The sequence below is a fragment of the Cetorhinus maximus genome, chromosome 33, assembly GCF_964194155.1.
Source record: "Cetorhinus maximus chromosome 33, sCetMax3.hap1.1, whole genome shotgun sequence".
Classification (NCBI taxonomy): Eukaryota; Metazoa; Chordata; class Chondrichthyes; order Lamniformes; family Cetorhinidae; genus Cetorhinus; species Cetorhinus maximus.
Window position 1 is genome coordinate 7,976,896 of NC_135911.1, and position 14,035 is coordinate 7,990,930.

The 14,035-nt window shown below is 45.7% G+C and overlaps 1 protein-coding gene across 1 annotated transcript in view; it reads right to left on the reverse strand.

Moving 5' to 3' along the window:
- The window catches only part of LOC144671548 (uncharacterized), a 48,781-nt gene that overhangs the window by 21,863 nt on the left and 12,883 nt on the right, over positions 1-14,035 (reverse strand). Inside the window, exons 7-10 of the mRNA XM_078533501.1 lie at positions 10,877-10,951; positions 8,422-8,502; positions 6,977-7,057; positions 2,506-2,571 (exon numbers count right to left, since the gene is read on the reverse strand). Of these exons, the coding sequence (XP_078389627.1) occupies positions 2,506-2,571; positions 6,977-7,057; positions 8,422-8,502; positions 10,877-10,951 (303 nt within the window). The remainder of the gene's footprint in view (positions 1-2,505; positions 2,572-6,976; positions 7,058-8,421; positions 8,503-10,876; positions 10,952-14,035) is intronic.

Here is a 14,035-nt window from a genome sequence, read left to right on the forward strand (position 1 = left end):
TTACACCTCTTCATCTCCCTGAGGCAGCTCTGTGCCTCAGGGAGATTATGAAGCGCTCATTCATGCACATGCACGGAGTTTCCCTCTCGCCCCACCTGTCCTGCTCGCCCTCCTCATCCACTCACCCACCACCCCCCCGCCACCTCCCACCCCCGCACAGGCAACGCTGAGCGCTGCCGCTCGTGTTTCACGCCTTAATTGGCCCGCCAGTGTGAAATCGCAGCGCGGTGCCAATCGCGGGCAGCAGTCGACTCCCAGACCACTCCCTCCCGTGCCTGCTGGGCCCGCCCGCCAAGGGCAAAATTCTGCCCACGATCTTTGGCTGGTGACCTGTAACTGCGGTTGTATCTCTGAGGGCAAGGCGACAAGGCCAGGCTTGGCCAGGATACCCGCAACCACCACTATTACAGTTCAATGGCTCGGCCACATTTAACGCTACAGCCCGACTGTTAAGAACGCTGCTTAGAAATGTGAAGGTGGGAGAAAGAAAGCGCACTTGTGGAAATGTACTCCGTGACAGAGCCAATGCCTTCATGCAAAAAAAAAACAACCATGAAATATTTTCCATTATCCTGTTTCCAGCAAATTAAAGACTCAAGGTATTACTCATCACCCTTTGGCCTCTGGGTTCATCAGGAAAATGAGAATTACTTTCAACAAGTTACCAAATATCAACAGAACTCAGCTTGGGTTTCCTATTCAATTCTGTAGACCACATGTTTATGAAGATTCAGCAGATATACACTTACTCATTACGTGTGTAAAATGATATACCACTAAAAGAGGTCCTATCACATGCCATGTAGTCTCAGGGCCAGGCTGCTAGCTGGGCTATAGTTAGCTAAAACTGCACAGCTGGACTTCCTCAGACAATCCAGAAAACATTCGGTCACTTGATGTGGCGATGGAGGCTGCTTAACGGGCTTCATTTTGAGAAAGAAACTCAAAAATCCCCTAATTTTTATTTCCATTGATAACTGTTCATAAACGCCAGGTTTACATCTAGGCTGAAGATTGAAAATCTACCCCAACCCCACATATGGTACAGTGAAATCCAACTCGGGCATGGTAGCTAAATTTGCAGATGGCACAAGGGCAGGTAGGAAAGTATGTTGTGAAGAAGACATAAGAAGTTTCCAGACGGGTATAGATAAGTTGAGAGAGTGGGCAAAAATCTGGCAGATGGAGTATAATGTGGAAAAATGTGAACTTGCTCCCTTTGGCACCAAGAATAAAAAAGCAGAGTATTACTTAAATGGAAAACATCGACAGAATTCTGAGCTGCAGAGGGATCTAGGTGTTCTAGTGCATGAGTGGCAAATCGTGAGTATGCAGGCACAGCAAGTAATTAAGAAAGCTAATGGAATACTATCCTTTATTACGAGAGGGACTGAACATAAAAGTAAGGATGTTATGCTTCAGTTATGCGGGGCATTGGTGAGACCACATCTTGAGAATTGTGTGCAGTTTTGGTGTTGGAGGTGGTTCAAAGGAGGTTTACTAGATTGATACCTGGAATGAGTGGGTTGTCTTATGAGGAAAGGTTAGACAGACAGGGTTTGTTTCCACTAGAGTTTAGAAGAATGAGGGGTGACTTAATTGGAGTATTTAAGAGCCTGAATGGTATTGACAATGTGGACGTGGAAAGAAGGTGGACGTGAAGAATTATTTTGAAACCCGCCCTCTTGTGGGTAAGTCCAGAACTAGGGGGCACTGTTTTAAAATTAAGTGTTGCCCTTTTAGGACAGTGATGAGGCGAAACCTTTTTCTCTTTAAGGGATTGTGCGACTTTGGGACTCTCTCCCTCAGAAGGAGGTGGAGGCGGGGCCAATGAGTATTTTAAGGCGGAGGTAGATAGATTCTTGTTAAGCAAGGGGATCAAAGGTTACCGGGGGGTGTAGATGGGAATGTGGGATTAGAAACGCTAACAGATCAGCCACGATCTTAATGAATGGCGGAGGGGCCGAATGGCCTACTTCTGCTTCTATTTCGTATGTCCGTATGAAACATAGAACAGGTGGGCAGTGGATCAGCTGCCCATCACGCGCCCTGCCCATTTTCATTTCAGTTTCTTCATCAAAAATTTGGGTGAATGGTATCATGGGTTACCCATCCGTGACTGCCCATTTTGTGCCCCAGCCAAAGTTGAAGTTCACCCAAAATGTACCTAGAGAAAATACCCGCCGAATCACAAAGTGAAAATCTAGTCCCAAGGAATGGACTGTTTTGGTACGTGGCATCCACAAACGTGCCGGAGGGAAGAGCAGACTTGATGGTGCAAGTTCCCCAGCTGCCGTTGGCCAGCCCGGCCAACACAAGAATTGAGAAAAAAAACAAAAAAACTACTGCGGATGCTGGAAATCCAAAACAAAAACAGAATTACCTGGAAAAACTCAGCAGGTCTGGCAGCATCGGCGGAGAAGAAAAGAGTTGACGTTTCGAGTCCTCATGACCCTTCAACACACAGCAAACGGGCCTCCACTCCCGCAGAATCTTAACCTTTACCTTTTCCTCTCCGATTCATCCGGCGACCGGCCACCACAGCAGGAGAGCAAGACGCCACCGTGGGCCCTGGAAGATAAAAGCCACCAGCTGGTCACTTCAGGATGAAAGGAGGCTTACGGCAAAACGTCAAGGTTTGTGACATGGCCGACAGTCAAGCAGAGGAAAACCGGAATGAGAAGAGTTCGGGAAGGATAAGAGGAAAGGTTGACAGGTAACATAAAACGGAACACTGAAGACTTTTATATACACGTAAAACGGACAATGAGTAAAAGGAGAGTCAAAGGAAGGTGCCACCAATTAGGGGCAAAAGCTAATCTTCTTGTGGGACAGAGGGGTGTGGCTGAGGTTTTAAATGAGTACTTTGCCTCTGCCTTAAAAAAGCAGAAGTAGGAAGTAGCAGGGCAATTGGATAGGATAAAAATAAATGAAGAGTAGGTACGAAGGTTAGGAACGTAGGGACATAGGAGCAGTTGGCCATTCAGCCCATCAAGCCTGCTCCACCATTCAATGCAATCATAGCTGATCATCCACTTTGATGCCTTTTTTCCCCACACTATCCCCATATCCCTTTATGTCATTGGAGTTTAGAGGCCTGTCAATCTCTGCTTTAAACACACCCAATGACTGAGCTTCCATAGCCCTCTGGGGTAGAGAATGCCAAAGATTCACAACCCTCAGAGGAAAAAAATTTTCTCCTCACCTCGGTCCTAAGTGGCTTCCGGCTTATTTTGAAATTGTGTCCCCTGGTTCTAGGCTCCCCAGTCAGGATGAACACTTTACCTGCATCTATCCTGTCTATCCCTCTAAGCATTTTGTAGGTGTCAATGAGATCACCTCTCATTCTTCGAAAATCTAGAGAATATAGGGCCAGTTCCCCCGATCTCTCTTCATAGGACAGTCCCACCATCCCGGGAACAAGTCTGGTGAACCTTCGTTGCACTCCCTTCTTTGGCAATAACGTCCTTCCTAAGGCTGGCAGCACTGTATGTAGAAATGCCACCCCCACCTGGCTCATATGCATCCTAGGAAACTCAACTAAAGGTGCCCGCAATCTGTTAACTCTCGTGGAAATGGGAATGGTGCCAGGGGCTGCAAATGTTACGCCCCTTTTCAAAATAGGAAGGCAGGAGAAAGTAAACATACATAGAGTTGCATAGAGCTTACAGCATAGAAGCAGGCCATTCGGCCCATCTGATGAGCTTCCTCCCACCCTTCTTCATCCCACACCATCCTTCTATCCCTTTCTCTCTTACATACTTATCTAGCTTCCCCTGAAATGCATTTAAGCCGTTGCCCTCAACAGGTTCTGCAGTCTCACCACTTTGGGTAAAGAAGTTTCTCCTGAATTCCTTCATGGATTTTATCAGTGACTCTCTAATATTTATAACCCACTAGTCTTGATTTTCTCCACAGACGGAAGCATCTTCTCTCCGTCCGCCTTATCAAACCTCTTGTTAATTAATAAATATCTCTATCAGGTCACTCCTCCACCTTCTCTTTGCTATAGAAAACACATAGCTTGTTCAGCCTTTCCTGACAGCTACACAGTTCCGACATCACCCTCGCAAATTACACAGAGAAGGGAGAGAGGTACCAAAAGAAGAATCACTATGCACCCTCCAACCAACGTACCCGAAACAGATTATTTGCTCATTAACTCATTACAGTTGGTGGGGCCTTGCTGTGGTCAAATTGGTTGTGGCGTCTCCCATAGTGTAACTGTGACAGCGGCCGGAATTTTCCGGCTCCGTCCCGGGCAAGACCCACCGTGGGCGAGGCGGCACCCCAGCCAGAAGTCCATTGACTTGCGGCAGGACCAGAAGATCCCAGCGGTGGGCGGGCGGGAGCGGAAAATCCCACCCAACGCTTCAAATTGTTAGGAAATAGAGATAGTTTAAGTAAATTATATGTGTATTTGGGTGTTAGGAATAAGGTATGTCTTTAAGTTTAAGTTTAGTTTATATTTTTTTCTATTTGTGGGTTAAAAGGTGAAACCTGGGACCTAGTTTGATTTTCGATTGGAAACAGCAGGTCGAAAGCTCTGTTTGCATAACCTGCATTTCTAGTGAGTTTTACGACTCTTGAAGAGAAGTTAAAGCAAACACAAGAGTAGAAAAAACTGTGCTGTTGCCTAGCAACAGGGGTCTAGGCACACACACACACACACACACACACACAAACAGCAGTTTGAGTGCAGTTGGAGGAAGGTGCCAGTACAAGCAGGACATGAAAAGGGATAGATAGCAGATTCCAAACTAAAGGAGAAAGTCCCCAAAATCCAGGAGAGTGGAACAGGGGAAAGCCCCAAGAAGACCTTCTCATCAAAGGAAGGACAGGAACCCAGAAAAGGTCCTGTTAAGGGAAGTTAAGAGTGAGGAGCAAAGGAAGTCCCCAAGCTTCAAGATGTAAGGAAGAAAAGCTGCAGGAAGCAGATTTAAAGCAAGAGGCCAGAAGGTCCAAAGAGATGGCTGAAGGTCTGTAACTCTTTGGTATTGGTAATGTGAAGCAGTGATGTACTGTTGATGGCTGAAGCAGTGAGAGAGAGTGGAGGAAAGCTTGAATGCATGTCGTGACCCAGGGGAGAGGGACATCGGAAGGAGAGTTTGAATTCCTGGAGGTGGACCCTTGCAGAAGGCGCCTGAGAGAAAGCATCGGTTTGGGAGAAAATTCCAAAGCAAGTTCTTGGAGAGTGGAGATTGGAAACTTTCATCTGAAAGACGGAGTTTGGTGAGACTGGTTTTGACTCACGGTGTGACAAGTGTCTGGGAGAAATTGATGAGAGATTCATAGCATCATAGCATCTCTTTGGAGTGGCATCTGTCACTTGGTTTCAGAGTGTGGTGTGTCTGACCACAGGTCACTTATTGGGTTACATGGATTGTGTAGTTACTGTGAACATTTTAAAGTATAAGATAGCTTTTGTAACTCGTGTTATCCTTACAAATCTATTTATATTTGTAAAGGTATAGTTGTGGCTGAAGGAGTATTGTAACATAGTTCATCTTTTCTTGTCCAATAAATGTTTATTCTTTTTTAAAACGTTCATTGGCTGACTCCTGTAACTCTGTTCAGTAGCCCCTCTCTCCACATATCTAAACAAAAAATAAAAGTTAGGAACTATCAAGCCGGGTTATATCCTGGGATCAGGCTTGTTCAGTAGTAACATCAGCTGGGATCATAACAAAATGTACTTCATTGGCTGTAAAACGCTTTGGGACATCTTGAAATTGTGAAAGGTGCTATATAAATGCAAGTTTTTTTTACTACATGCCAGTCAGCCCAAGGTCAGTGGCTGGGAGCCACAACAGATCATGATCTGGAAGAAAGTTAACGGTCACTTGGAAGAAAATGAGTTGATTAAGACTGCCTTTAACAAATTGGTGTTGGCTAATTGTGCCTGACAAACTTGATCGGGCTCTTAAACCAAGTACTAAAGAGGGTTGATGAGATAGTAGAATTGAATTTGTGTATGTGGATTCTCAAAAGACTTTTGTCAAAGCACATGAGGGGAAGTATACACTGGTGTGCCCCAGCTGTCAGTATTAGGATCACATCTCTTTTGATGTGCATTAATAGCCTGGACTTGGTATAGGAGGGATAGTTTCAAGGTTTCCAGCTGAAACTTAGAAATGTAGGAAACATTGAGAAGGACAGTAGGAAACCTTGGCAGGACATGGAAAGATTAGTGAAAGGCGAAGATACTTAACAGGTTCAATTTTAACACAGGGTAGTGTGAAGTGATTCAATTGATAAGGAACTAAAGGGGTCAGAGGCACAACAAGCTAAATGGTACAGTCTTAAGGGGGAAGCTGGAAAAAGCGAGGCCTGGATGTACACACAAAGGAATGTTTGCAGGCAGTAAGAGAAATCAATAAGGCTGTGAGAAACGCGTACAGGTCCCCTGGCTTTATAATTAGAATCATACAGTACACAGTCAAGGAAGCTGCTAATGCTCCTTACACACCATTGGTTAGACCTCAGCTAGAGTATTGTGTCAAATTCAGATTGCCACACTTTAAGAAGGTGTCCAAGGCCTCAGAGAGGGTGCAGATGAGATTTACTAGCATGGTACCAGGGATGAGGGGCTTTAGTCACGTGGAGAGACTGGAGAAGCTGGGGTTCTCCTCCTTAGAGCAGAGGTAGGTTAAGGGGAGATTTAACCACAATGTTTGAAATGATGAGGAGTTTTGATAGTGTTTCTAGCGGCAGGAAGGTTGGCAAGGGGAGGACACATTTCATGATAATTGGCAAAACAGCCAGCCGGGCGTGAAGTTCATGTGGACTAGACACACTGGCTCAGACCTTGTGTGCAAACACCCTTTCTCACTTAAACATGCAACAAAAGAAGGCGTGTGGACAGGAAGGTCACTTCCTACGGGCGAGTCTACTGCACGGGCTTTGGGTTCAGTTGTGCTTCTTGCAATTCAGACTAAATCAAATTCTATGTTTCTGCTCCAAAGTTAAGACTTACTCTGGTTTAGTTTCATCCTGCAAGTTGCTCTTGCTCCGTAACACCCTGCTGCAGCATGACACCGAAAGGCCGCTCAGGGTCCTGCGTATGAATGGATGGGTCAGTGCACAGTACCAGTCCTCTAACCGCTAACATAAAGTGTATGAAGGAGAACACTTGCAATATTACAACATGCGCTCCAGAACGTGGCCATAGGACAGATGTGAAGGAGACAAACAACATGCAGACTAATTAAGCGAATCATTTGAAAATGTAAATTGTCCAGCTCACTCATGTGTGAACAAGAGACAGCAAATCCACCTGATTAAAAGGACATGCCCAGTAACAAGGCCGGAAAAGGATCTGGATTGACTGCTGATCATTCACATACACAATCCAGTGCACGCAAGGCTATTAACAACATGAATCAAGTGATGGGTTCCATCCCCTGCAAATTGAAAGCAGCCATTCCAATCTTGGAAAGAAATCGAATAGTGGGAGTGTGGATTAGGTCCCAAGGGAAATATATCAATTAAGCAATACATTTATCATAGAATAGTTGGATAAGCCTCTCCCGATGATCAAAAACTACCGTCGGCATAATTTGCAGTTTGCGCATGGCGAGTGACACCTGTGAGGGCATCAAGTGGGCATGAAATGCGAAAATGCATGGCGTAAAATGAAATAGAAACAGAAAATGCTGGAAACTCTCAGCATGTTGCGCAGCAGCTGTGGAAAGAGGAACAGAGGGCAGGATTTTTCTGACCACGACAGTGACGTACATCGTCGCGGGTGGGACTTTTAACTGCTCGGCAAATTTTCCCATCCTGCCCACGACAATGCCCACCGGAGTTGGGGCCAGAAACCTCCCACCCGCCCCCAGAGTTAATGCTTTAAGCTGATGACCATTCATTGGAACTCCAATTTGTTAACTATGCCAACCTCCACAGATGCTGCACATCCTGTTGAGTGCTTCCAGCTTTTTATTCTCTTATTTCAGGTCTCCAGCACCTGCAGTATTTTGCTTCTATCATATAAATAAATTTATATGGATGGGCGAAAACATTGCAGAGTGGTAAAATAGAATGTAGGACGGGAATATTCAGAATACAGAACCTCTGCAGACACACACAATTGCACACACACACACACACACACACACACACACAGACCATGCATGCATGCACACATACACATACACATGCAGACATGCACAAGCACATGCACACACACATGCATACACACACACACACACACAGCCACGCGCACACACACACACACACACAGACATGCATGCATGCATACATACACATGCGCATGCATACATGCACATGCACACACACATGCACACGCACACACATGCACACACACACACACACACGCACGCACACACACACGCTCATACACACATGCAATTCTCCCTTCCCTTCACATTGTCATGATTTTCTCTGTGACGAGGCTGTTACCTGGGTTCCTCCAGGCACGGTGAGTCACACTCTTTCTTCGACCTGCTGGAGCAGCATGCTATCCATGTGCCTGCAAGATTGCTGCAAAATAAGAGAAACAAACAACCTGACATTCTGCACACGGGAATTTTGACAAGTTGAACAGGAAGGCACGGACACAATGGGTTGACCAGTTGCATTCTGTGCTGCAAGTCTTTCTATAATTCCTGCGAAAAGCAACATGTTAATATTGCGTGGTGATCAAAAATTCATTTTATGCTGGCTGTTGCCTCCCTTTGTATCCCAGGCAATTTCCTTACTTTGAAGTTATGCATACGCGATACAGACAGGAGTGAACAAATAAACATGACACTTGGTTTAATTAAAATTTTGAGGTGCAGAATGAAAGACAATTGAATATTATACAGTCGAAAGGAGATCCATAAAAAGAACTGGAGGAGGATTTGAAGAGGAAGTTTCAAGGGGAGGAATGGAGGAACTGGGGTGGATATGGGCAGATGCAGAAGATTGCACTTATGACCAAACTGCAACTGCAGAAATAGTGAGAAGAGTGATGTGACAATGGGGGCAAATTCGCAGGGGTATCAGGATCAAAAAAGAAATATAGCGGTGGAGGGAGACAGAGGGGGGTCTAACAGATAAGGGGCCATATTATCACGGAGTTGGGGCGACTCCACAGACCTTTAGAAATGATGGGCGGGATCTGGATGTGCAAGTCTCGCCCCCCATTCCTGACAGATCCCATCTTTGCAGGTAGGGGAGAGGGGTGGGCCAACATTCGCACAAGAGGGAAACCCAAACACAGCAGGGCCACTTGAACTCAATGCTGAGTTCAAACAGTCCCCATCTTGGCTGTGGCAATGCCCCTAACCTGCAATGTGAGAGTCACAAATTTATAGAGCACACGTAAACTCTTATAGTTTATAGGGTGGATCAGGTCTGTTTAACTGTCATGATCTGAAGTTTATCAAATCCCCCATCCTTTAAACTGTGAAAAAAAACTGGTTACAGATGTCAGTTAGTTAAAAAAAAAATCATCTGCTAGGCTGCTTTGATTGATAGGCCTGGTGGTTTAGCATCTGTTTGAGCAGTTCCAATAGTTATTTGTTGACATTTTCCTAACAGATCTTTATGAACACTGGCTGACTTTCAAAAGCTACAATTATCTCAGTAGGAGGTTCTGACTTCATAGTTTGATTGACAGCTTAAAGAACCTATTAAATGAATCCAGTAGCTGCTTTTGATGTGGTGTATGAACAGAAGTGTGTTTGTTTCTCTCAGAGATTAGACACTTGAGATTTAAAAGCTTTGAATGGGCTTTCATGAATGGTACTTTTTAATATCTCAAGTCTGTATAATGAGTTTTAGCACTTTATTTGATTTAATCTCCACATGGCTCCTGAGGTCTGCCCATGGTGAATACTGGGTGAGTTGGCATTGTTTTGGCATGGAGGGCATAAGGGTGGATGGGTGGAGGAGCATGAGTTGGAATGGAGGGCATAAGGGACTATGGGGAGTGGATTGGGGGGGGTGAAGGGTGAAGGGTGAGGGCTAGAGGGCTTTAAGTCTTACAACACAACTTAGAGAGCCGAGATGGGCCTTCTAACAAGCACACACCACCCCTGGGGCCACCTACGCTCTGTTTCAGGGGGTTCATAGGACCTGACTCTATCCCACACCCTCCTCATGGGAGGGGAGGTCACGGTATCTGCAGGCCTTTAATCAGTGGGTTGGAAAACTTGCCAACTCGAGCTGGCTGCCTCTGTAGCAAAGATCCAGCCTGAGCAGCCTAAAATATGGGAAATGAGATACGCAGCACCAGACCATATGAAAATAAGCAAAACTATTAAAAGAAAAGAAACAGGAGTTTCTAAGGAGCTAATAGTTGCTCGAGGAACCAAAAATAAAGTAAACATTGGCGTTGGCACCGGGGGAAGTCTAACACTCCAATTTTGAGGGACTCTTTGGACCAAAAAAAACCTCGCACATTTATGCACAGACTTCATGTCGAAGGTGCATTCATGCTAAAGCTGTGAATTCTGGATCACTTTGTCTTCCAGCCGGACAGACAGAATAAGGTTTGCAATTGCCTGTTTAACTGTCTCGTCACAAGACAGCGCACTTCTGCCTAACTGGGAACGAGCGTCCACAATGTTTCTACCCCACCCCTCCCCTCGCAGGATCTGCCGTCTGTTTTACCATGGGCAGCAAGCCGAGGTTAAAAGCTGCCCCTGGTATCGAACCCAAGCAGCAAGGCATTGAGCCCTCCAGGAAATCTCATTGTGCTTGATCAGGGGGGTGGGGTCAGCTCATGCCATACCTCAAGAGTTCCCTTGCTAGTGTCACACTGACGTGGACAGAATAATCTCATTGCATGCATTTTAAACTGGCCCTGTGAATCAGCTCTGCTTTCAAAGGAGGAATGCCCTTGTTTCTTATGGGAGGCACCTCTTACCCAGTCTCCTGGTTGTCGCAGATGTTCTCCAAAGCATCTCTGTTGCAGCATGACACCCAGTAATAGAAGAGGTACCTGTTGGGGAAGCAATATAAATTTCACAACAACTGTTGTTTTGTTAGTACAGATCATATAAATTAAAAGCGAATTGTCTACTAATCAAATTTGACGGCAAAGTTTAATAGCACAGGAATTATTCTATTTTGATGTAGTATTGGACCATGTAAATACCCATTTCTAAAGGTGTGTACACTGAAGTAGACAATCTTGGTTGCCCATCAGCCAATGAGGGAGGGAGTCAAATCTTAGAGGCGGAGGGGAGGAGGGGTTGTTGCATTTAGTCAGAAGTAGTTGACGTCAATGTGACATCCAGAGGAACTCTTTTCCCTGACCCCTAAAAGTAGTTCTGGAACAGCCCACAATAAAAAAAATCTATCTAATTTAGGATCAGTCCACGTTTTGACAAGGAACCAGATTACTAGGATGCTGACCAGGGGAATTCAGGGTTATCTCGATATTTGCAATTTTATGTTTGCATATTGCATAGAATTATCAGCACAGGAAAAGGCCACTCGGCCCAATTGCTCTGTGCCAGTGTTTACGGTCCACACGAATCCTCTCCAGCCCTCTGTCATCAAACCCATTGGCATCATTTTCCATTACATTCTGCCTCAAATACCTTACTTAACTTCCCCTTAAATGCTATTCGCCTTGGCTACTCCTTACGTGGCACTGAGTCCCACATTCCCACCACTCCCTGGATGAAGGAATTCCTCTTGAGTTCCCTACTTCTTGATTACATTATACTTTTGATCCCTATCACTGGACTCCATCCACGACCAGAAACACCCAATCCCTTAATAATTTTAGGGCCGCCATTACAATGGGGCTTCTCTTTTCCAGAGTAAAGAGCCCCAGTTGTTTAGTCTTCCATGATGGAGATAAGTCGGAATTTTATGGCCCCTCTCACCGGCGGGATTTTCCGGTCCCGCCAAAGTCAATGGGCTTTTGGACGGATCGCTGCATTTCATGGCCCTGCCACCCCCCCACAACCCCCACCGTGACACGGCCGTAAAAGTCCCCCCACAGTCTCCAGTTCTTGTATAATCCTTGTGAGTTATTTTTGTATTTTCCCCCTTGCCCCTATATCCCGCTTGTAACACAGAAGCCAGATGTGCACACAGTGCACACCAAGTGTGTTCCACCAAAGATTCATCAACATGACAGTTGAGAAGAGTCTTTGGGAGGGGAGGGCAAAAAAAAAGGGAAACTTGCAAAATGTTTCACCACAATTCCATAAATCAAAATCAGTGATAGAACAGGGATAGAGACATGACAGGATAGGATAGGATCAACTTGGGCAGGAGGATGTCTTTAAGAGGATTTTAGATAAGTGCAAGAGATTGTGATGTTCGGCTGAGATGTAAAAGATTGTGAGGAGGCTACTGTGGAACATAAATACTGGCATGGGCTAGTCAGGCCGAATGGCCCATTTCTTTGCTTTACATTCAATGCAAATTACTTACGTGCCCAGCACTTAACATTCAACAATCCTTTTGTTGCTATTTTATGGAAACCTGTTATCTGTGTGAGCTCTGGGCAATGAACACACATACAAACATACATATTAGGAGCAGGAGTGAGGCCGCTCGGCCCCTCAAGCCTGCTCTGCCATTCAATAAGATCATGGCTGATCTGTTTGCAACCTTAACCCCACATTCCCGCCTACCCCTGATAACCTTTCACCCCCTTACTTATTAAGAATCGATCGACCTCTGCCTTAAGAATATTCAAAGACTCCTCTTCCACCATCTTTTCAGGAAGAGAGTTCCAAAGACTCGCGACCCTCTGAGAGGAAAAAAACCTTCTCCTCAACCCTGCCCTAAATGAGCGACCCCCTTATTTTTAAGCTGTGACCCCTCGTTCTAGATTCTTCCACAAGTGGAAACATCCTCTTCACATCTAACCTGTCAAGACCCCTCAGGATCTTATGTGTTTCAAACAAGTCGCCTCTTACTCTTCTGAACTCCTGTGGATACAGGATAACCTTCCCTCATAAGACAATGCGCCCGTTCCAGATGTCAATCTAGTAACTCTTCTCTGAACTGCCTCCAACACATTTACATTCTTCCTTAAATAAGGAGACCAAAACTGTACACAGTACTCCAGATGTGGTCTCAACAATGCCCTGTACTAACTGAAGTGTAACCTCCCTACTTTTGTATTCAACTCCCTTCGCAATAAACAATAGCATTCTTTTAGCTTTCCTAATTACCTGCTGGATTGTGATCCCAATCTTTTTGACAGCTTCATGTGCGAGGTGCAGCTAAATTATCTATGGGCTGAATTTTCTGCCTGTCGGGCGGGCGGGCCCGACCCAATCTCTGGCGGGCACGGAGCCAATCGCCGCCTGCGAAGCAGGCCGCACCACCATTTTATGTGGGCGGGCCAATTAAGGCCCACGCAGCATGACGTCCGGCGGGAAGTGCTATGCACTCCCTGTGCGGGCGGGGGGAATCCCTGAAACCGAGCGTGCGCTCTTTCACACATGCACACAAAAGAGCGCACATCTCCCTGAGGCTAAGTGCAGCCTCAGGGAGATCGCCCAAAACTATTAAAAATAGAGAAAAGAAAAATCCCTTACATGTCCCTTCATGTGACAATGTCACATGAGTTGGGACATGTTCATCATTTACAGAACAACTTTATTATAATTTTCAAAACCCTACATGAAACCTCACCCCGCCGTTGGATGAGGTTTCATGTTTTCTCTATTTGCCGCTGGGGCTCCTGACCTGCCCACCAACCTTAAGGTTGGGCAGGCAGGTCCTTTAATTGGTTAAATGGTCCTGTCAATGGCCTCAAGTGGCCATTGACAGATCGGCGGGCCCGCAGCTGATTTTTGCCCGCCTTCCTGAAAATTTAAACGGGGCAGGGTGACATCGGGGGTTCCGCTTGACATCATCCCGTGTCATTTTAGGCGTTGGCAAATGGGCCCTGTCTCCTGCTCACCGACAGCAAAATTCTGCCCAATATGTTTGCAGGGGTGTAACTTAAGTTTGGCTGATGGTGACATTTCATTGCACCAAACCTGTGATGGAAAAGCTGCAGTAGGTTTTCAGCTTGTCCCGTGGGAAAGAAACTCACCGGGACTGATTT